The sequence below is a fragment of the Talaromyces amestolkiae genome (genome assembly GCF_001896365.1).
Source record: "Talaromyces amestolkiae strain CIB chromosome Unknown scaffold2.1, whole genome shotgun sequence".
NCBI lineage: Eukaryota > Fungi > Ascomycota > Eurotiomycetes > Eurotiales > Trichocomaceae > Talaromyces > Talaromyces amestolkiae.
This window is the reverse complement of record NW_024468038.1, coordinates 1,893,979-1,916,448: the sequence shown is the minus strand read 5'-3', so window position 1 is coordinate 1,916,448 and position 22,470 is coordinate 1,893,979. Positions and strand designations below refer to the sequence as shown.

General features: G+C 47.5%; 6 protein-coding genes across 6 annotated transcripts; 3 read left to right on the top strand and 3 right to left on the bottom strand.

The window, feature by feature from the left end:
• Positions 1-2,518: 2,518 nt before the first annotated feature.
• BHQ10_001907 (uncharacterized protein) lies at positions 2,519-4,428 on the top strand (the record flags this gene model as incomplete). The annotated part of the gene is made up of 2 exons (XM_040873994.1): positions 2,519-4,021; positions 4,081-4,428. The coding sequence occupies 2 exons, from the start codon at positions 2,519-2,521 to the stop codon at positions 4,426-4,428; spliced, it is 1,851 nt and encodes a 616-aa protein (XP_040730412.1).
• Positions 4,429-4,683: 255 nt separating this feature from the next.
• Positions 4,684-6,281, bottom strand: BHQ10_001906 (uncharacterized protein; the record flags this gene model as incomplete). Its single annotated transcript, XM_040873993.1, has 2 exons — positions 4,684-6,047; positions 6,101-6,281. The coding sequence occupies 2 exons, from the start codon at positions 6,279-6,281 to the stop codon at positions 4,684-4,686; spliced, it is 1,545 nt and encodes a 514-aa protein (XP_040730411.1).
• An 811-nt stretch (positions 6,282-7,092) lies between these two features.
• On the top strand, positions 7,093-8,499 carry BHQ10_001905 (uncharacterized protein; the record flags this gene model as incomplete). The annotated part of the gene is made up of 1 exon (XM_040873992.1): positions 7,093-8,499. One exon carries the CDS (start codon positions 7,093-7,095, stop codon positions 8,497-8,499), a length of 1,407 nt encoding a protein of 468 aa, XP_040730410.1.
• A 217-nt stretch (positions 8,500-8,716) lies between these two features.
• On the bottom strand, positions 8,717-9,634 carry BHQ10_001904 (uncharacterized protein; the record flags this gene model as incomplete). Its single annotated transcript, XM_040873991.1, has 4 exons — positions 8,717-8,813; positions 8,869-9,088; positions 9,162-9,474; positions 9,545-9,634. 4 exons carry the CDS (start codon positions 9,632-9,634, stop codon positions 8,717-8,719), a joined length of 720 nt encoding a protein of 239 aa, XP_040730409.1.
• Positions 9,635-15,729: 6,095 nt separating this feature from the next.
• Positions 15,730-17,542, top strand: BHQ10_001903 (uncharacterized protein; the record flags this gene model as incomplete). The annotated part of the gene is made up of 2 exons (XM_040872574.1): positions 15,730-15,732; positions 17,426-17,542. 2 exons carry the CDS (start codon positions 15,730-15,732, stop codon positions 17,540-17,542), a joined length of 120 nt encoding a protein of 39 aa, XP_040730408.1.
• Positions 17,543-17,714: 172 nt separating this feature from the next.
• Positions 17,715-21,778, bottom strand: BHQ10_001902 (uncharacterized protein; the record flags this gene model as incomplete). Its single annotated transcript, XM_040873990.1, has 5 exons — positions 17,715-18,905; positions 18,956-19,303; positions 20,116-20,146; positions 20,220-20,612; positions 20,667-21,778. The coding sequence occupies 5 exons, from the start codon at positions 21,776-21,778 to the stop codon at positions 17,715-17,717; spliced, it is 3,075 nt and encodes a 1,024-aa protein (XP_040730407.1).
• Positions 21,779-22,470: the final 692 nt, after the last annotated feature.

Genomic DNA, 22,470 nt, shown 5'->3' with positions numbered 1-22,470 from the left:
GGGCAACAAAAGCAATGGGGAAGGCTATTTCTAAGCTCGGACATAACCACTAAGTACAGCCCGTCCTAGCGTGTCGCGTTGTTAGGTACTAAAGTAGCAGTCTTAGCATTTGGCTACTGTAAAATAACTTAACCCACTCAGTCTTACTGTCATGTTAGTCTCAAGTTTGTTCGCAGAGACAATTCAGACGGCGCAGCTGTTTGGCTGTTGGATATTGACGCTGCGCTCTGACTGGCTGGAGAACAGTGGGTGGCGGATACTTGGGTTCGTTATTAATACTGTACGTATTATTTACTTACGACTCTCAATACGCCGATAGTAAGTGCTCTGATTCAGAGTCTCCTGACCCCGGGTAAATCATGTATTTATTATCTATATCGATGTTCAGAGGGATTTGAAGAGATGAAATATCCAAAAAAGTATATAATATCCCTTATCATTTAGACTCTGTGCAGGGCGGAATTGATGCCGACAGAAAGCCGGTATCTGGTACTCCCCACTGGTACTGCGTTACGCGGCAAATTCGGAGTATGTTCCACAGTTGAATAGTAAGTACATACTATGTAGATAACAGCAATCCTTACTTTCTCATGTCAGATCTCGAGCAGTTTGTGTGGGAAAAGTGACGACAGAACCTGCCGATCTTTCCTGGAAAGTAGCGTAATACCGAGTATCCGATTGCACCAATCCCTGTGTCACATTCCATCAGGATTCACTGGCATTGAGGCTTGGATGTTGATGTTTATGCTGGATAAAGTAATATAGATTAAGCTGCCAATGCACGACTAAACGCGAAAGCTCATCTGACCAGGGTAAACAAGCGACCGAGCGATATTTCCAATTTGGGAGAATGCGAAGTCAAACGGGACTCGCGCCGCCTGGCTGGTTGAACTGCAATCAAGCCTTGGCAGTATACCTACTGCATGATGCCCGTATTGTACATACAAGTGCCAACCATGGCTGACAGTCAATCACAAGGGCATCATCATCAAGCCCTAATGTAGTAATCTTTATTAAAGTCTACGTACAGGCATCAAGCTGTCTGTTACAGATTTACGTACGAATACGTACCGATACAGATCAATACACACCAAAAGTTCCGAGCGTTCGCTCGCCGTTAAGCAAGTGGGGGACACGGGGGGACTGGCGCTTTGCCTGATCCGATAATGCCACGCGAGACACATGTGCGAGTGGCCCACCGAAGACGGCGCGTTGGTTCGCTGCAGCTACATCCTGCATGTTTAGCGCCTGTCTGACGCCCGCTAAACGAGATGCGTAGAACATGACGGAAAACTTTGTTACGCCGATACGTACAGTATAGTTACCATGTCCTGCGCCGCCTGCCCCGCTCGCGTACAAATGCCTCTGTCCGTACAAGGAAGCAGATAGAGTTGATGGATGGCTTGCGAGTCGGCAAGTACTCCGATGAGGGAGTCAGATCACATCTTTACGCATGGAGAGAGACGACTTAGAGTTCATGTCAACTGGGATTGTGAGTGGACCGATCGATGACCAAAGGCCAAAGCAACCCCCTCACTTCTCGAAAGACCTTGATGCTACCCTAGCACATATCAGCGATTATTGCATAGACACGTACGCACTTAGCCAGTACGTAAACGCTAGGATACAGCCTTGTGTTGTTGTACCTTAGCCACTGGCTTGGTAGACTCTTGGAAGGTTGGTAAGTTGGATGGAGTAATTCATGCGGAGTGGTCATTGGCGGAACCGGAGTCCAGTCGGCGTGGTAAGTTTGACCAGTATTCATGGGTCTGCCAATGCAATACTGTGTACATAGTAGTGCGTACGGTAACCAGCCAATTCCAATACAGTCTACGTATATCGGTACGGAGCCATTCATTTATCCAGTACGCAGCCCGTCTGGATGAATTCATTTTACCCCAGCTTTTGACACTGTCGATCTGTTGGGACTTGGGGTCTCTTTCAGTCCCAGACGCCTTGTCGAGGGCGGAACTGAGTCATGGCTTGCCACCTAAGCGAATCTGTACCCTATCAAGTAGTTAATTCGGTGCAAGTCTCAACCCACTAGCTTGAGTATGTGGTTCTAATGCACTTCGGAGAAATGCAAGTGGTTGTTATATGCAGGGTTTTTATCAAAGAGTGAGTGACCACTGGACTTTGCTAGGCAGGCATTCAGATTGCTCCATGTGATCATACGGAACTCCTTATCTCTGTCGATTAAGGATTTTCTCTATCAAAGAGCACACGTTATTGTAGTTGGAGGTCGATTCGTGGGGTTAGGATGACCGCGTTGTTAGACATTCTAGCCCTAAGCCCTAATCTACATCCTAATGCGGATGGCTGGTCCAAGTGTTGTCGAAGAAAAGTCTCGGAGTCCAGGGGTTGGCTGGTGAATGACGACAGTCATTGTACAGTGCATCAACAATTCCAAGGGCATCATTATTTAGTATTCAATTGACTAAATAGTGAATTTGTGTTTTACTGCTTATATTCTTTGATTATATTTTTGTATTTCCTCGATATATTGATATTAGGATATATGCAGGCCACTCCCGGCCTTTCCTGCTTTGCGCGCAGAGCCAGCCCAGCCAGACTTGCTGCCCGTTTTCGGCGGGGGAAGGCGGTGGTGGGGTTCGCTGCTACAAATTTTGGTCCCTGCAAAAACACCACTATCAACAACACCACCACCTCTCATACGGTCGACCGCCGTCGTTTCCTCTCCTACACGAAAACGCTCAGATCCCTCTCAGACGACATGGGTAAAGATAAGGATAGCAAGGTTACTTTCAACCTCAAGACCCCCAAGGGAACGAGGGATTGGTCCGGTGCCGACACCCTCATTCGCGATCGTATCTTTTCTTCCATCACCAATGTCTTTCGACGTCACGGCGGAACCGCCCTCGATACCCCGGTTTTCGAGCTGCGAGAAATTTTGGCTGGCAAATACGGCGAAGACTCCAAACTCATCTACGATTTGCAAGATCAAGGTGGTGAGATCTGCTCGCTACGATACGATTTGACCGTCCCCTTCGCGCGATGGCTCGCTATGAACCCCGAAATCCGCAGCATTAAGCGTTATCACATCGCCAAGGTCTACCGACGTGACCAACCGGCCGTGGCAAAGGGTCGTATGCGCGAGTTTTATCAGTGCGATTTCGATATCGCGGGTGCCAACTTTGATCCCATGGTGCCTGACGCGGAGGTCTTGAAGGTTATCAATGAAGTGTTTGAGGATTTGGGCTGGCAGGGAAAATTCACAATCAAAATCAATCACCGAAAGGTTCTGGATGGTATGTTCGAGGTATGCGGCGTGCCTTCGGATAAGATTCGACCGATTTCTAGTGCCGTTGATAAGCTTGATAAAGCGCCCTGGGCAGATGTGCGGAAGGAGATGGTCGAAGAGAAGGGTCTCGATGCGGCTGTTGCGGATAAAATCGAGAAATACGTCAGCAAAAAGGGTCGCAAGGATTTGTTCGAAGAGTTGTTAAAAGATGAGGAACTGATGGCCAACGCGGCAGCCAAGCAAGGTGTTGAGGAAATGGGACTTTTGATGGACTATCTCGAAGCTTTCGGCGTGTTGGACACGATCTCTTTTGATCTCAGTCTGGCACGTGGTTTGGATTACTACACTGGAGTCATTTATGAGGTTGTCACAGAAGGCTCGGCACCGACGACATCGACATCGGCACAAGAAGCAAAGGCCGTACAGCGATCATCGAAAAAGTCGAAAGCTACGACGGGCGATGACGATGACCGATCAAACGATCCAACTATTGGTGTGGGTAGTATCGCAGCTGGTGGTCGATATGATAACCTTGTGGGCATGTTCTCCCCCAAGGCGCAGATTCCTTGTGTTGGCATTTCATTCGGTGTCGATCGTATATTCTCCATCACCAAAGCTCGCATGGAGAGAGAAAAGGCCAGCGTGGTCCGTAGCTCTGAAGTTGACGTGTACGTCATGGCTTTTGGAGGAAAGGGGTTCACCGGTATGCTCAAGGAGCGTATGGATATCTGCAAGACCTTATGGGCTGCAGGCGTGAAGGTATTCCTTGTCTATGTTGCAACTTTACTCAAGAGACTTCTTCTAACTCAAGATGCTAGGCCGAATTCTCATATAAACTCAAACCCAAGCTCCCACAACAATTCAAAGCTGCCGAGACGTCAGGTATTCCCTTTGGCGTGATCCTCGGCGAAGACGAGCTCGCCGCCGGCCAAGTAAAGATCAAAGAAATGGGTCTTCCCGAAGGCCACCCGGAGAAAGAAGGCGTATCAGTCGATATCACGAACCTAGTGGACGAAATCAAACTACGAATAGATATGAAGAACAAAGGCGTCGAGACCACCACCACCTCCGACGCCGTGGAGTCTACGACTGCAGCAGCAGCGAATCTGTCTGTGGGGGGTGACGCCGCTGCCGCTCAACAAAAGACGGAAGATGCGGGTGTTTGATTCGTGAAGATCTTCGTTTCGTTTAATTGTCGTTGCATTTCTGCGCATATACCATTATTACATTGATAGTGATGCATTATGATGGGTTTATTGGTCGGGTCTGTTGAATAGATGGACGTCCTAAAATAGGGAGAAGGATGGATGGATAAAAATAGATTTAGTCGATTCTCATGACACAAATGCATATTCCACTTGTTCAAAGCTATCATACATAAACAACCATATATAATATACAACCATACTGAAGAGTAGAGATTAATCAGCCTGCTTCATAACAAATCCCTTCAGCCACGGCACGCGATCAACAACCCCTAATCCCAGACTGCGCACAAACGGTATAGGCCCGTTACCAGGCACGTTGTACAATTTGTGTAATATATCGCACATAGCGCCTATCTTCGTGTTTGCGGCATACCGTGCTGTCATGTACGGCTCCAGCGCCAAATGGTCGCCTATATCCATGCCGTGGTTGACGGCGTACTCGATTGTGGAGCTGAGGGAGGCGACGTCGCCGATTCCGAGATTGAGGCCTTGACCGGCTAAGGGGTGGATTACGTGTGCTGCGTCGCCGACAAGGGCGATGCGAGGGGAGATGTAGGATGAGGCGTGGCGGAAGCGGAGGGGGAAGGAGGCTGTGGTGTTGGGTTGGATAGATGTGACGAATGGTGGGATGTAGGGAGGTTGAGGGGTGTGTTGGAGTCGCCAGGTGAGTTCTTCTTCATGTTGACTTTGACTGCCGACGGTGGCAGAGGGGTCGAGAGAGAGCATGTATGTAAGGTCGGTCATTGAGAGACGGAATGCGGCGTTGATCATGGCCAGGAACGCTTCCTCGGGAAGGGATTTGAGATATGCTGCGTTTTCGGGTTTGGTGGACCAGACTAAGGTGGCTTTGTTGTTGGGAAGGGGGAGGAGAGCGATTGGGCTGCCTAGTGAGGGGAGGAATCGTTGGTATGCTGTGCGAGTGTTTAGGAGAGAGGAGAATTCGTCCGAGAGAGAGAGGGTTGCGACAACGCCGTGGCGGTCGTAATCCCATCCGCTTGTCGTGATGTCGGCAAAAGAGCGGACGGGACTGTTGATTCCATCTGCGCCGATGAGAAGTCGTGCAGCGATAGGTCCGGAGACTGACGAAGTTGATGTTGGAGATGCTTTCAGGGACACGACAGGCCAAGCTGATAGATTGGGACCGTCTGCACTTTGAGACCCATTTTCAATGGATGATACCATTGTGTTGGAGAATATTGAAAGCGAGCCGTTACCACTACCATTAGTCTCCTCTAACTCCTGAATTCGACGCAACAGGCCTCGGACAAGATTGGCATTCTCCGTCATCGTAGCCACCGGCCGTATATCCTCGAATGGCGATGTGTCCACCGACCAGTCGAAGGATATCTTCGACCCGGTCTGTCCGTCCCATACCTGCATTTCATGGTATGGCTGAACGCGTGAATTGTCGACATGGTTCCAGGCGCCAATCTTTTGTAGAAATGAGACCGATGTAAGTGTGAGACTGCTGCAGCGATTGGAGAATTCGCTCGCCGGCGGGTTCCAGGTACGCGATTTGTTGAGGTCTTGGCTCTCGATTAATGCGATTCTGAGGTTGGAAGTAACTGGAGATGCCCCTGATTACTGTTAGTGATCAAATGTGAAAGAATTGGGTAAATAAATGTCATACGAAGAGCAGCGACCAGAGCGAGACCTGCAGGACCCCCGCCAACACAGACGACATCGTAGATGTCGGGAGTTGTCCGGACATTTGGGGTGTTCGAGAAGGCTCGGCGGGKGCCTTTTGTCAAACTAGACCGGCATGATGGGCAGACGTAGCTGCGTAAAAGCGACTGGCTCAGTAGTCGCATTGTGTCTGCTATAGCATTGAGCTGTTGTATGGTGACTTACAGATTGTCTGAGCTTGGTCGAATGACGACGGATATTTACGGCCTCCCCCGAGACTAGTCCCGATATGGATTAGTACTATACGCGCCCGACTTCATACTTCTCTGAAAGATTCGTAAACTTGTCTAGATATTTTGCTGAAATGTTTTTCATTGAATGATCCCTTGGGTTATGATCACCCAGTTTCTACTGCACTAAAAGTAATGACGAGTTGAGCTACAAGGCATTGAATATACAGTACAATGACGCCTTCCGGAGAGTTTGATCTTTCGTCCCATTATTCCCCTCCCCTGTATCTTAAGACATTATATCTGATGGTAGCGATTCCTCTGGCATCGCTTTTCATAACTCTGTTTGTGAATTGCTTTCTTACCAACAACAAAATCCACAAGGGTCGTGGTTGGTTTTTGCTCGCTTGGATTATCCATTCCGACGGTCGACAGCATTGGACATTGGTAGCAATATCCGTCCACACAAAAAACTGCCACACTAGCTTAGCCCTACGATAAAATACCAGAACTGGCCATGAGATAGGATGGATAGCTACAAGTCGAAATTTGAGCAGCTAGTGCCTGCCAATCACCATACGGTGCCGCGCCAGCGTTCCTGATAGACAGGATATTTTAAGCGATGGACCCATCTACTAAGGCACCAACTTGCTAGTGGCCATGAACGGGCCTGGCTCTTAAATACTAACCCCGTGGTTCCTTTTCTGGATGCCCATGATATTTCTTTCATTCGCTTGATGCAGATAAGCTGGTTCACTCGTTCACCATGCGTCTCTCCGGTATTTCTCTCTTTTTAGGTCTGGGGGCTCTCGCAGCCGCCCACGTCGATGGGTCCGACGACGCGTGCCTGTCGGAGTGGGAAGTCTGTCCGCCGCTGGAGCCGCTTGTAGATGTGTTATTGGGACTCTTGAACGTGAAGGAAGTCTGCCAGCAGATCGATCCGGAAGCTCTCGGCCCTACCACTGTCACAATCACCGACTCCCTGCCTGCCGCCACAGTCACGACTACCAGCTACCGCACCGTAGGCAGTCCTGTTAGCCGGACATCCTCTGTGGTTGCCGTCGTCACCCAGTCCTCTCAGGCCGTTGTCACTAATCGCTTTTCCTCCACTGCAATCCAGTCAGTGCGGGTGACGGCCACGGCCGTTGACACTGAAACCGTGCCCATCACTGAGACCAACACCCTCACTCAGACCCATCAAGCAACAGTCACGCAAACTTTTACCCTGACCACTGAGGATATCATCTTTGAAACCGTCACGACAACTGTCACTGTCACTTCTGCAGGCCAGGCCGCTCCCACCGACAAGCGCAGAAGTGTTGGCCTACCAGCGGTGCTACAGTCTTATTCCAATGATGAGCTGGTTGACGCGTGCTGGTGCGTCGAGTTCGACACTGTCACAGTAACCGCCACACTGCCACCGACCACTCAAACACAGACCATTGTCATTCCCTCGACTGTGCCCTCGAGCGTGGCTGTCATCCGCACCATCAGTGAGACCGACACCATCGTCAGCACGTCCACCGTGGACCTCACCGCTGTCGTTACCCAACTGTCGACTGTGACTACTACTGCCACTTTGACGGAATCAACGACCGTCTACACAACGGTTGATCAAACTGAGGATGTCACGGCTTTCCAGACCGTCACAGCCACAGCAACATTCGTGGACGAGTATGTAACCGTCACCGTGCCTGCTACGACCACCACCACCACTACTCCGGCCCCAACTAACGTCCTCGTAAATCCCGGTTTCACAGGTGGAGCAATATCCCCTTGGACAAGGACCCTCAATAACTTCTACGAAACTCTGGACAGCACCTGCAACACCCTCATTTACTCGGACAGTAACTGTATCATGTTCTCTGATTTTACCGGGACCAGCGTTGGCACTTTCGAGCTTACGCAGACGATCAACACTTACGTGGGGCAATACTATTCTGTTGAATTTCAATATTATTTCCCGTATGCCGTCCCTTCGAGCAGCGTTTTCCGCTGCACTGCCGGCTCAACGGTCTTTCCCATCCCAACGACTACTATTGGGTCATTCCAGACGGTTTCAGGAGGTTTTACTGCGACGTCTTCTACAACTACCTTCACTTGCTCTGGCCAGGCAGTTACCGACCAACTTTACATATTTTTGTATGGGTTTGATATCCGGGCTTCATCGTAAGACTGATGCAGGAGGATTTGTCTATTCAACTTTCTATTTTATTCTATATCCCATTGCACATTAAGTATAAACATGTATAATATGAGACTTAAGCTTCTAATTCATCACTGAACAAGTTCACCTCCTATCACACCGAAACAGATCTAAAATTCCATCTACCCACAGGTGGGCGATGTTTGATTCAAACACTTTGATTCAGGGACTGCCGCGAATGGAATTAGTTGTTAATCAAGGCCGCTTCAGGGGCAAGCAAAGTCCCGTTTTGCACAGCACCAGCGTATTGACGAGCAAGMAAGCCATAAGCGAATTGGTATCTACACTCAAGATTAGTATAGGCCTCCGTTAATGCGTAGAATCGAGAGAACTTACTTGTCAAGGAAAGGGAGCACCTGGTCAAAACCGGGGGTGTTTCTCCAGTCCCTCATGAGGTCACAGACAATACCAAACATGGACATCAGAGTCACGCCCGCTTTCTCCATGCGGCGGTTGGCGTCGTTCGCAAGACGAACGTCGAATGTGCCGCTGGCTTCGGTGTTGGCATAGACTTCGTATCCGGCATCCACGAGCGAAAGGGCTAGGAATTCGGTGCCTGTCAAGGTATGAGAATAGGGACATCCATGGATGCAATCATACACCAAGAGAAACATATAATGCAAACATACAAACTTCTGTCACGATTCCGCCAATGATCAGCTGCTTCTTTCCAGTAGCCTTCACAGCAGCGCGGAAATCAGCATTGTCCCAGGCATTCACCTCCCCCTGACGATGGACAAAGGTGGCGTTGGGGTGCATTGCCACGATTTCCTTCATCAAGAGACCATTAGGTCCAGTATCTGAGGATGAAGTGAGAACAGTGGGTAGGTTGAAGAGGTTTCCTATCTCCGCATGCGCGAGCATGCTGTTGCGGAAGTCGTTTGTGTTGTAATCACGGACCAGTTGGGCTAGACCGACTTGGTGGTCGATGACAAGCAGGGCCTACGTTTTGGTTGCTTATCAGCAAGTCTCTTTACTCTCCCCATTTTGTTTTATAACGCGAGGAGCTTACCGTGTTATTCTTGTCGATTCTGTTCCATGCCTGCACAGGTGCAGTCATGGCCAGTAGAAGAGAGGCAAAGATGGCTTTGGAGAAGAACATTGTGAAAATATTTCTGTCGATTGACGAGACAAGTTGTTTGATGCTGTCTGAGTAGTTTCTGCTTTGATGCTTGATGATCAAAATGACAAGAACCTGGGAATCCAACACCCTTTTATACCCATCGACGAGGCTAGTCGATACCCTTGTGGACAATTCATCTACAGTAATTGAAGGAGCTGTACGTACAATTGCAAACGAGACCGCTACAGCCATCTCTTGGCCTGCATAGTTCTAATGAAGTACGTCCTATCATTTCCTCTTGGATAAGACACGGGTTGGAAGTGGGAATGCCTAATAAACAACCGTGGAGACACCAGACGGGTAGTTGAGATACACGCTACGGTGACTGTGCTATTCGGATTTTATCTGCTTGCATACATACAATGAACAGATGTTGAAGTTTTTATGGCAGCAGGCTGGGAGAAACGAATATCGTTTCCTAACTCATGGGATCTTGAACTTAGTGGCAGAGGTAAACTGCTCCTACACTGCTGAACAGTTATATTCCCCGGTAGCAGTTGAAAATGCACTGGCATGGTGTTTCGGATGGCAGACAATAATCCGCTTGAAGAAACTCGATGGGTCTCTGGTTAGTTCTGACAGATGCAGGCCAAGAGCTTCAATTTAATTTCGGCCCGCTGTCAAGCGGGAAGATGGATCCTAGCGTCCGTATATGTACGTAAATGATCTATCTGCTTAAACTATTCCTATTACCGTAACTTAGATACTCTAAAATTCTTACCCCATATTCCGATTATGGAAGGTCCATTGCATATCAATTAGATGTGATGTGTGAAAAATGGAGTGCGGTGGGATGCAACTTCGGAATAGCCTCATATCCAATGCAGCCAAGGCTACTAAGCCACTGCCAGATCATCAACCAGAAAGGCTGCATGTGCACTAGAATATATGATAAAGCTAGTGAGGATGCCTGTGATGGATGCCGTGAGATTGATAGGATGCTCTAAGACACCCCTGCAGGTGTATAGCATAGCATTTATATGTGGCCTGTGGGGCCCTCTTTGATTAGTTAATGATTGTCTAAGCTGTGACAAAGCAGACTATCAATTATTTAGGTAGGATGGATAAAGAAGTGCAATAATATTTCATTATGATTCATCGATATAATTGTTTGAAGAAAATTCTTGCTCCCTCTTTCTCTCAGCCTCCTTACCAGCATCCTCAATCATATAGTACAAGCCAGGACCATATTTAAGCAACTAATGATCATAAACGGATTAAATCTCATTCGACTCATAACGCCGTAGAATCTATATAAATCAGGATTCTCAACGCACCCTGTTGATAAGACTCCTAACCATAGAGCTAGTGAAACAACCAACCCTTCACGTCGTCTATTTAACAATGTCCACAAACTTTGGTAACAACCTGTCCAAAACAAATTCATTAACCTCATCCTCGTCATCCATCACCCCACTTCTAGCAATCACAATTTGACAATCCAAATTGGCGCCTTATCTCACGGACCCCAAAATGGCAGCCACAGTCGTCAATCCGCTCAAGGCAACATGTCAAAATTCCGCGGCGCATGCAGACATCCCAGTAAGTCGCTTGAACCAAAAGTACTGGTCTAAAAGCCTTACCACGTGGACTTCACCGACTTGATTTTTTCGTAGCGCTGGCAGTAGAGGGGGTTCCAAACTTCCTACCTTCGGGAAGCAATATCTCCGGAATCGGGTAAAATCGGCGTAGCAGGATTCGTAGCTCCTCCAGGGACAGGAAAGAACCCTTGCTCTTGCAGGGATTTCGCACATGGAGCGAGTTTATTGTAGGGTGATATGAATGCGTTGTTGCTGTAGCCGTACGGAAGGACGTGGTGTATGATTAGCGGACGCCTTCGTATGCATCTAGGCCATCAGCTGAAGGTTAGATGGTGCGCTGTTTGGCAATATGGTTTCGAAACAGTTGGATTATATAGTGCACTTCCTGCAGAGACTGTTCACTTTGGGCGCCGCTAAGCGAGCTAGAAAGTTCGTTCCGAGTGTCTGCAAGTATGAGGGCGGTATAGCGAAGATCAATGGGGATATGGGACACTTTGGATGCCATTTCTCAATAGATTCTTCTTTACATGAGTGTCTCCCGGTACCTTTATACTGTATATGTGAGTTTTTGAGATGTGGTGGTAGTGGTGGCTTAACAGTATTTGAGTAGGGGTATTTGAGTAGGGGTATTTGAGTAGGGGACCAGGTCAATGGCTGCCTTTCTACATCAAATCGAATTCATGGGTAGCCATTCACAGGATCGACATCTACTCACTAACTCGAATCCATCCAGCTTTTCAGCTATCTCATGCACCAATATTCCTTCTTCGACCTATACAAGATAGCATGGTAACATGCGCTCTTGTTGGTCGCCATCGGACAAAATACTCCGGAGGCGGTTGCTCCTGATTGGCTTCAAGCGGAAACCCTAATTACCATTTCCCGATTTGGAAGAAATGAGCTACTCGGCCATTGAGCTGTCGGTACGAGAATGTGATTCCATTGTTATGGCAGTGGGTAGGGGAGCACTATCTACAGTTATGAATGTCCCTCACACCCATCGGCCCAACTCGTACTTTCGCCAAACAAGGGGTACACACTTAACAATAAGCGCAGCGTTTTAAGTACCAAGGGCTTCATCATTACTACCGAGCAGGCTGTAGCCAAGGATATGAATGGCGAAAATTTCAGGTTCAGGTCAAGCTCTACACCAGTTGAGAAGGTAGCTTTCATTTTCACCGGCCAGGGTGCAGCGTTGCCCACTATGGGAAGATAGGCCGCCAGAAGATGGACAAGAACACACGTTCAGTAATTCTGCTAGTCTACAGTGCATGGAATACTTGAGCTTCATGGGATCTCTTAGTATCTTTCCCTCAAATTCAGGGCTATGAAAACAAACGCCATCAATCTCCCCAATACGAATGCACCTATCGACTTTATAGGCATACAAACCGACGTTGATCAGATAGAGAGGCAGGAATTGCAACTTCTTGACAGTCATGACAGGGTCATTGTTGTCCTACATTCTCATGCTGGATCGGCAGGCACGCAGGCCATTGAAATATAGCATCCGTCTAATAGGGACTAGTCTTTGGTGCAGCGGTCTTTTTTCTGGTTTTCAAGATCAAAACCAACATGTTGGTGAAACTCGTAGATGGAATAGAAGCAGAGAGAGAGAGAGAGAGAGAGAGAGAGAGAATGAGTTAAAGTGGTCGAGATGGGTTGAAGAAAAGGGGATGGTGATGTAGAAGTTGAATGGGGACGGAAAGGAAGGGTAAGGGAAGAGGAAGAGAAGACGGGAGAAGGCGAATAAATAGAGGCTAAGGGAGATAAAAGCTTTGTCTCTTCGTGACGTGCTTCTGCTTTGGGAAGGTAGAGGGGCAACACAACTTGGCGGCAAAAATGGAGAAAGCAATGGTGAAGATGTTATTTAAATTACTATATTAGGTAATTAGCCCTAACCGACTGGTCATGTTGTGGCTAGTCAGGGKTGTTCAAAGGACTATTGTAAACAACTGGGAATTTTCTTCACTGACCTAGGCAGTACTGTTATTCCACATTCGAATGAGAAGAAAGTTGTATATTGCTTGTGTTTTGGTGTCTGGAGGTCCTCCAGGGACCAAAAATATTGTCCAATTGATGTGTAATAACTTACATGGGTCGGTACATAGATAGTGATAGTATTGCACAAAAGCAATTCTCAAATAAATGAGGCGTAGAAGGATGAAGTACCTAAGGACCTACCGGGAATCGGTGTCCTGAGTATCAGTCTGGTCCAATTCGATTGTAGTTCCTGCGAGAAACGAGCAGACATCATGGTTAGCGGAAACCATCTTGTTATGACTTACATGCCAATGCCCAAAATTGTCGTGACGCGGAATGAGCTTCTTAGTAAAGAGCAAGGAATTACGGAAGCAAGGCATTCAGTACCCTCGGTGTTTTACGGTCATTACGGCTTTCTCTATTCATCGTTCCGACTGTTTGACTGGTACGTGTCGTTGAGATACCCGCTATGCGGGGGAGAAATAGGCCCGACTAGCCGCCTAGTACATCAAACCAACTTCCTGTGCCAAAGAACGGCTAATATCTCAACAAAATTGTTGGCATAAATAATCTTTGTGTTATTTCTGCCATACGTTTCCGCCTTTGTACAGATTGCTTCATATACAAAGGCAGGTTTGATATTTGATACAACTCTTTGACTAAATTGCTTTATGTTGGAGTTGCAAGAAATTGATATTTTTAGATTAGAAGTATTGGTATGTGGCTACAAGCATAAATAGTGAGCGTTGCCCACAGCCAGTACAGAAATAAGTTAGATAACACAATCAAGCAATATTTCTTCCCTTCTTACAAACTTTCCCACGTCAACAAAAATGTTAAAGGGTGGTGGTTATTCTTTCTGTTTCACTCACTAATGGAAGGTACCAAATTTCTTACGAATCCTTGCCAGCGCTTCTTTCTCCCTCTCCTTCGTCAATTTCTCCGCTTCTCTCAATTTCTCCGTGATGACTTCATTTTCGAACCAATCTCCTACTTGATATGGACAAGGTTTTCCCTTGTCTTGACGAACCCAGTCAATCATATTTCCATGGTCATGAAAAGAGCAAAAATCTTTATTCTGGAATTCAGTCTCCGGAGAACTCCGAGTGTAGATGAAGAAATCACGACCAAAATTAGGAAATGCATCAAAAACGGCTTTCCAATCTGACGACGTCTCATCTTTACTGGAGTTTTGATTTCGGAAAGATGGATCGTGAAGCGTGCAAAACGCCAAACAAAAATGTCTCCTGAGCACCGAACCGTCTGGTGTAGACTCATAGATTTGAGATATGATGTCCGAGGTAATGACAGACCGATCATCAAGTAACAATTGCAGAATGATATCCGAAGTTTGGTTTTGCAAAGGCAATATTTTATACATATCAGCGAATATGGCAAGTTCTAATACAGCGGGAAATTCCTTCTGTATTGTCTGAGAAGGAGTATAACAATGAAGCCATAGCATAAAGTCTTCAAATGTTGTCACGTCAACTTCGGGAAGCTTGATACAGCCATCGATAGACTCCTTGAAGGAAGAATTGCACATGGCGTTGAAAACTGGAGAGCATTTGAACAAAAGGTCTCTGGGAACTTGAAAGCTTTGTTGTTGGGGGCCGACAAGAACCTGAATGCGTTCACTTTGTAAGGCCCTTGGAAATTTAGTACTTCTCTTCGGAAACAAAAAAAGAACGCGTAACCTTGGCTTACTTCAGATACAAGCTTTTTCTCGAAATGGCTACTGATTGCTCAGGCTGTGCCGTGGCCGAGTCTTTGATCTGCGGAGCAAGTTCATCCATTTTGTTACTTTGTAATTCGAATAAGCAGATTGAAAAAAAGTTTGACTTCTGAAGTACTTCCAACGTTAGGAAGAGTCATTACCACCTATATAGTAAACTCCCAGAAACGAATATGACAGGTCATGGAGGCATGCATAAATCCGTGGACCAGTGGAAACGAGACTGGATGCATGCATATGGTTGAAATATGATGTTGTCTGACAGTGGCACGATGAATTAAGGCTATAGCAGTCAAGACTGTGGGGTACATCCCAAACCCTAATGACCATTGGCTTTCACCTCATGAGCCTGTAATAACAATTACTACAAGGATATAATCACACAGCCCTTAATTCAATGCGTAACATGCATATTATAGATGAATGAGCATCATCATCAAGTCATCTCAAATACTCGCCGAAGTGCTTCAGCCCCGTCGATCTTTATGGAGTAGAATGCGAATAGCCATCCAGGATGGATTGCGTGTTCGTACGACCTCTATCATTGGCCTGTATTTGAAATTCTTTGTTCTATAGAATAGGTAAAACGGCATTCTTAAAAGTGGAAGGGGCTAATGGAATGATCTGAGTGGCTGAGTCTTGACTTTTGTCTCGAATCTAGCCCCTGAAGACAGCCTTGTACTACCACACTACTAGAATACGTGCGTAATTATAAGAATCTCTAGGTCTTCAGAAGTTCTCCAAAGTTCAACCCCATGAACAAAAAAACCTTATGCAAGTAAAAAAAGGAAACAATAGAGAACGCATCAGTCACAATGGACGAGTCAAAAAATGCGCCTTCAACTGCTCCGGAGACAGTGAGAGAGATGCACGGCAGCACGTCTAATGATCAATCTATCAATGCTGTCAAATACGAGCAACCAGAGAATATCAATCCTGTACCGGATACCCACACGATCGAGCCCGACCTGCCCGTCAACTCGGACGGGTGAGTTTTCTCATTCCCCGAAATCAACGAAGCGTAAATACTAACTGTTGATCCAGACCAGTACCTCCTCCATACAACGACAGTGACAAACCAACAACCTTCATTGCCAACAATAATCCATACCCCGGCTACGATCCATCCCGCATCAGAATAGCAGTCACGCCCCTCGAACGCCTCGGCGAAGCGCCCGCACACATAAACTGTCCCTTTTGCAACGCCATATCTCTAACGACAGTGCAAAAGACTGATTCTTCCCAGACCACGTACTTCCCCACATTATTTCCTGGCTCAGCTCTATTCTATGCACGGCACTGACTGTGGAACAGGATCGCGGCGATTTTGTGCTGTCTATGCTGCGGCATAATCACTGTCTGTCTCCCCAGCTGTTTGGGATGGTATCAGAACATCGAGCACAGATGCGGGAATTGTGGACGGAAAGTGGCTTATAAGCCGAATGATGGGCCGATACAGATTGAGACTGGCGCCGTCACAAGGAGTGATCAGATTCAGGTTCCCCAAGTAGTGCATAAAGCTGCTTGATCTGTACATTTGTATCAGGGCTATGAGGGTTGGGACCTAACCCTAATTTGGGGGGTTCTGATTTCCATACTTGTATTGTATCTACTTATCAAGACTTTCGAATGCCCATATTTAATATTCATGATATCAATGCATGCATGTAAAACGTCAAAGTGTGTCGACTTGCAGTCATTTCACATGTATGCACTAAAACAGGCGTCATGGCGATGTACGTACGTACGTACATCGATGCATGTAGGTATAACTGCCGAAAAGGACTCACCTAGTTATTTATATGATTACGTACCCGACTGACGAAGCACCATATCTTCTATATATAGACTTCAAAATAAACGGTGAGACCTTCCATTCGTGTTCTACGATGCATCATGCCTGCAGGGACCTTGTACACAGCCACATTTCCGGGTTTGTTGCATATTCGCCCCAGTCAGCCGTATGCCCAGGAAGGGAATGGATTATCATATTGGGAGAAAACTAGCGGTTTCGCATTATCTGTCTTTTGTTGCTTCATTTTTAATTTTGAGGGAACGGCTGGGGGCGCACATCAGGAAGTCATATACTTGTTGATTACCTACATAGGTTATTAGGTATAAGATCCGGCCCCCGTCAGGCGGACTCCCGAGAACTAAGTCAGGACTCTCTGTCCAAATTAATTGATCTTGATTCTTCCCAAGTCTGTCTGTCTGGTAACTCAGGAGGAGTAATGGATAAACCTATCGTCCACCCAAACTTCGCCCAACCCTCCTCCAAGAATGCATCACCATCCCCAACATCGCCAACGGCCTCAGCGACAACACAACCACCCCACGGCAAAACCTCAACCTCGACAATCCAATACGACCACGAAACATACCTCGAACTTCTAGCCGGCGAAAGCAATAGTGTCGAAAAGACAGCTAGTCAGGTTTATGAAGAGGTATGCTTATTCCCTTCACCCACTCTTTCTACCGCAGACGATTTAGGGTGCTGGCTGATAGGGATAGGAACGAGCAAAGGAACGAAGCCTAAGAGCGCGGAATCCGGCTGTGTTGTCGGGGCCGCTGGAGTTGGATGTCGATGTCTATAGATTTGCGGATGATGGGGATGATGGCGCGAAATGAAGCTACGAGAGTTTGGCAAAACAGTACCTACCAGGAAAGGGAAAGCCATGAGATGAGAAATGGCATTTACGACATCAGTAACACCAGTATATCATAAAGAGATAATACATAACAATAAAAAAATATATTAATATTAGTTCTCTGCCAAATTGACAAAAGATCGCAGGAACGATCAGGATACAACCTCACTTCTTGTCCGGAACTGATCATCGCCACCGCCATATTCGCTGTCCATTTCCGATATGAAGCGTTCCCAGGTATTAATCACCCCCTGGTAAAACTCAATATGATTCTCGGCCAGAGCACCCAAGGAGTCCCGGAACTCAACAGCTTTGATGCGCTCAAAGTCTGCGACTTCGCGCACGACTTCCTCGTCGAACATTTCGGAAGTCGTCTTTGCAGAGTCGACTTCGCGGGTCAATTCATCGATACGGAGTTCAAGTTTGCGTATTCGTTCGCGGCGGGATTGTTCGTGGTCGACGCCGCGCATGTCTTCCATCTTTGACCGAATGAATGATGCCGGTGATGATGTAAGCGGATTCGACGCATAGGCTGAGGACGGATTGTTCACGAGCGAGTCTCTATCGGACACGGCTTTGTTTCGGTATTCAACCAACGCCTCAAAGTCGAGTTGCTTTTGCTCTCGTGTTTTGAGGAGCGATTTCACCGATAGTATATATGCCTCCATATCTCGCAGCGAGCCGAGGTAGTTTTGGTCTGTATGATCTTTGAGTCCCTTCAACCCGCGCGACGTCTCATCCACAGAGGCTGCGAATACCTGCAACGGCATTTCGACCTCTGGTTCTAACGGCACCAATTTGCGGAACTGTGTCGCCAAATCCACGTAATCTGCTTCAAGGTCTGCCTCGCGGCGGGCAACCCGGGCAACTATCTTCTCCACATGGTTGAGGTCTTCATCCAATTTGTCGGCCTTTTCTCGCACTTCGATGAATCGTCGATCGGGCTTGTGGACTTTTGTGAATGCATTGACAAAGGTGTCGGCAAAATTATCAAAAATACCACCCGAAGAGTCCGTTGTGCTAGTCGAGGTCCGACCTCCATGCAACCTCATATGCGCATTCCAGTCAGGCGACTCTAGAAAAATAGCGAGCAACGGCGCGCGTCGTAGCACCGGGTGTAGTGTCAACCGCTTGATAAACCTATGTAGCGACCATGCTCGGCGTTGCGTAAAGTCCGGCCCGAATCTGTCGCCGGTGACATAGCTTTCTACTTTGTGTTTGTCGGGTAGCGGTGGTACTGCACAGGCAGGATATTCTCGGTATAGGGTTTTGTAGAGAAAGAAAAAGTCACGGAATCGGCGGCGGACTGTGAAGTCTGTTTTCTGGAAGGTCTTGAAGTCTGTCTGTTTTTGTTTGTAAGCAGCGGATTCTACTATTGACTCAAGTAACCTACGTGAGTTGTGACGAGGTACGAGATGTAGGCATCCTTTGTACCATCGTTTTCTTTCAAAGGAGCATCGACGGAACACTCGAGCATGCCGTCTCCGATCCCAGCGAGGTCAACTGCATCGGCCAACGGTCCTGCCTGGGGTTCGTCCTGAGCAACACTCATCCTGCGCTTTCCATTGGTGTCGCGATGCGGCTGAGCGGAGTCATCGGCATCTGTACCGGAAGTTGTCGGTCGCGATGCGTCGCTGCTAGGGTCGTTTCGCCATGAGACACTGTCGAAATCGTCGTCGTGCGATGCCATGGTGCTGTGCTTCCGCACGAGGCGGGGCTGGGTCGGGATGAAGTGAGCGCGCTGGATAAATCACCGTGCGAGTGAGCTGGGTGCTAGATGTACAGTGACTCGACAGAACTCTTGAGAAAAAAGTTATTGCAGAATGGGAGGGGATGGCAGCCAGATCGGTGTTCCCGATACTATGTTGTATGTAGTGTGCATGAAATCAACCATGACGATGTCACCGATCCTAATGGGCGACATCGCGACCAAGCTGAGAGGTCCTTTGGGTCTGGACCCACTCCGTTCCCGTMAGTTCATTTGCCAAGCCAATCCAATACGTAGTCGACTATATACTACACAGTAAACACTGCTGGGGCAACTATATTACATCTACCCTTTGGTGTAGGTACACTATATATCATTTATCCGGAGTCTTATGGCTTCAATCATCAATGATGGTATATTATAATTGACCTCGGAGATATCTTGGAAATCCCCGGTCTTGCCGGATTTGGCAATATCACGCTCCCTGAACTTATCCGTGTTACAAATGTATAGGTTACAAATGGATAGGAAATAAGCCTTCCCAACCAGCGATGGCGCTTTGCCAGCTGTTGATACCACTGTCACAGGACCTCCTTCAGATCTTGGCCTGAACAATAGCGGAGTTGCGTTCTGTGGCCACCCGTGCACGGAGAACATTACGGAGGATCTTCCCTGACTGGAGGAGTCAGTAACGACATGCGGGAGCTGAGGACGTTACCAACCGGATTCCGTGGGATAGTGTCCACAAATCTGATTCCACCTTGGAGCCTTTTTATTTTAGAAGTCTTTGGGGCCATGAAATCTAGTATATCCTGAACAGAGACGGTGGAGTCTTGGCGACGAACAATGTATGCCCGTGGGACTTCAGTGTCCTCCCTAAATACGATAGCCGATTCCTTGCAGTTAGTATGTCATCCTGTCATGCCCGGATTATTTTCTGACTACTTACATCTTCACTCCCACTACAGCCGCATCATGAATTTGCGGATGTTCCAGGAGCAGTGCTTCCAGCTCAGCGGGTGCTACTTGCACGCCTTTAACCTTGATAAATTCTTTCTTCCGATCCACAATATAGTACCTGCCCTCAGCATCTCGAATGGCGATATCTCCCGTCTTCAACCAACCTCCCTCGACAATCGTGTTCTTGGTAGCCGTCGGATTGTTCCAATATCCCTTCATCATGCTAGGACCTCGGCACCAGAGCTCCCCTCTTTGACCATCTGGCAGGGCTCTCAGCCCATCCTCATACATTATTTTTGCTTCGCAATTTGGCACCAGCTCACCAACAGCCGCCGAATCGGAATACAGGGTAGGGTCCCACATGATAGGCAGTCCAGACATTCTATATCAGTCAGCTAAGAAGGCCAGACTATTCATGTCAGAGCGGAAATTTTACTCGGTCATCCCAAATGCTTGTTTCACATTCACATGTCCTTTTGGCCATAACTGCTCAAGTGTTGCAGCTTGTTCTCGCCCTAGAGGAGCCGCCCCACAAATGACTTCCCGAACGCTATTGAGATCGAAATGACCACGGCGAGCTTCTGTATTCTTGGACATAGCAACCAGTATTGGAGGTACCATTAACAAGTTGGTTACACGAAACTCTTGAATGTACCTTAACATGTTATTTATCTCATAATCACGCATGATGTATGTTGGGGTTCGTCGTAGAGGAGCAACTGTGAGATAAACGACAGTGGCCAGGCCATGATACATAGGAAGACAGCAAAGCCATCGGGACTGGTATTCTTGCGTTTGCATCTGGGGATCTCTATTCCTTGGATCAAGATCCCACATGTGAGACATTTGCAATGCATTTGCTACAAGGTTGAAATGGGTTACTTCCACCCCTTTGGGAAGCCCTGTCGTCCCTGATGAATAGAGTAACATGGCTGTATCATCTGGTCCAACAGGATTCTCAACTGTTTTCCAGTCAAAACTAGCAGCTTCCTCTATGGGTAATAGGATTGAAAACCAATGTTTGAACCCCTCGGGCGCCGCCTCTCCTTTCGACTCGTCAAAGCTGCGTTGTAGGACAAAAATATCATCTCTCCCTAGAGACTGGACCTGATCGGATTCGAGTACACTAAGCACGGTATTCACGAAAGCCTCCTCAGTGAGCACAAAGCGAGGAGTAGCGTCCTGCATCTGAGTCAGTAGCTCTCTAGGAACGGACCGTGGATTCGCTGGAACGTAAATGCCGCCTGCCATCATGATGCCCATGATGATGATGGGTAGAAATATCGTGTTCCGAGAGACGAGCAAAACTCGATCTCCTTTTTGCAGCCCACGCCGTCTCAACCCACCGGCGAGGCGCTTCGACCATTCTCGAAGCGAATGAAAAGTCACCTGAAACGTGTTTGGAGCTGCCGCATCAATATAGAGGAGACATTGAGGTACAGATCCAGCAGCAGACTGAAATATCATTTCTGGTACTGAGATGGAGGGAATGGTGACGGTCCACCTTGAACGACTAGGCTGTGCCAGTTGAGACGTTGACGGGGCCATGTTAATTAGTTTCGAAACTGCTGATTACGAAGTATTGAGTCAAGAGGAACGTTAAACTACGTGACATTTGTATAAGCAAATATTTCTCCACCTGAACATGAAATACCCCTGGTTTATTGCTCAGCTTCGGACTTCAAGCTACATCGGTTCCGACCTGTTCTTTGCGGAGCCGCAGGGTCGGAGAGCGCCCAACCTCTCATCAGCTAAGCGAACGTCAAAGCAAACTACACCAGATAGTATTATTTTCAATTACAAATATTTAGAAACCTTATATTGGAAGCCATCATTGTGTATAGAGCATGACTCTGATCAGAAAGATGGAAACCACAAAACCAAAACCATCTATTCCAAGCCCTCTTATGGATGACACTATTAATGGTACTATGTATACCATCAGAAATCAGCGCCGAGAGACAAATTACTGTCGAAAGCGAGCACCGATAGCCTGTTGGCGCTGTCGTACTCGCAAGGTACGGTGTGATATGACCAACAGCCAGGATTCTGTCTGTACGAACTGTCGCTTAGATGGAGAGAGATGCTTAATAGGGCCTCGAAAGAGACACAAGTCATCTGGGGAATTAGACAAAGCGGATGAGGCGCGGATCTGTCAATATTCCCAGTCGACAACCCATCAAGAGTGTTTCAGTCAGTCCAGCCGGAAACAACAGGATCAATCMCCMCCSGAGCCACTA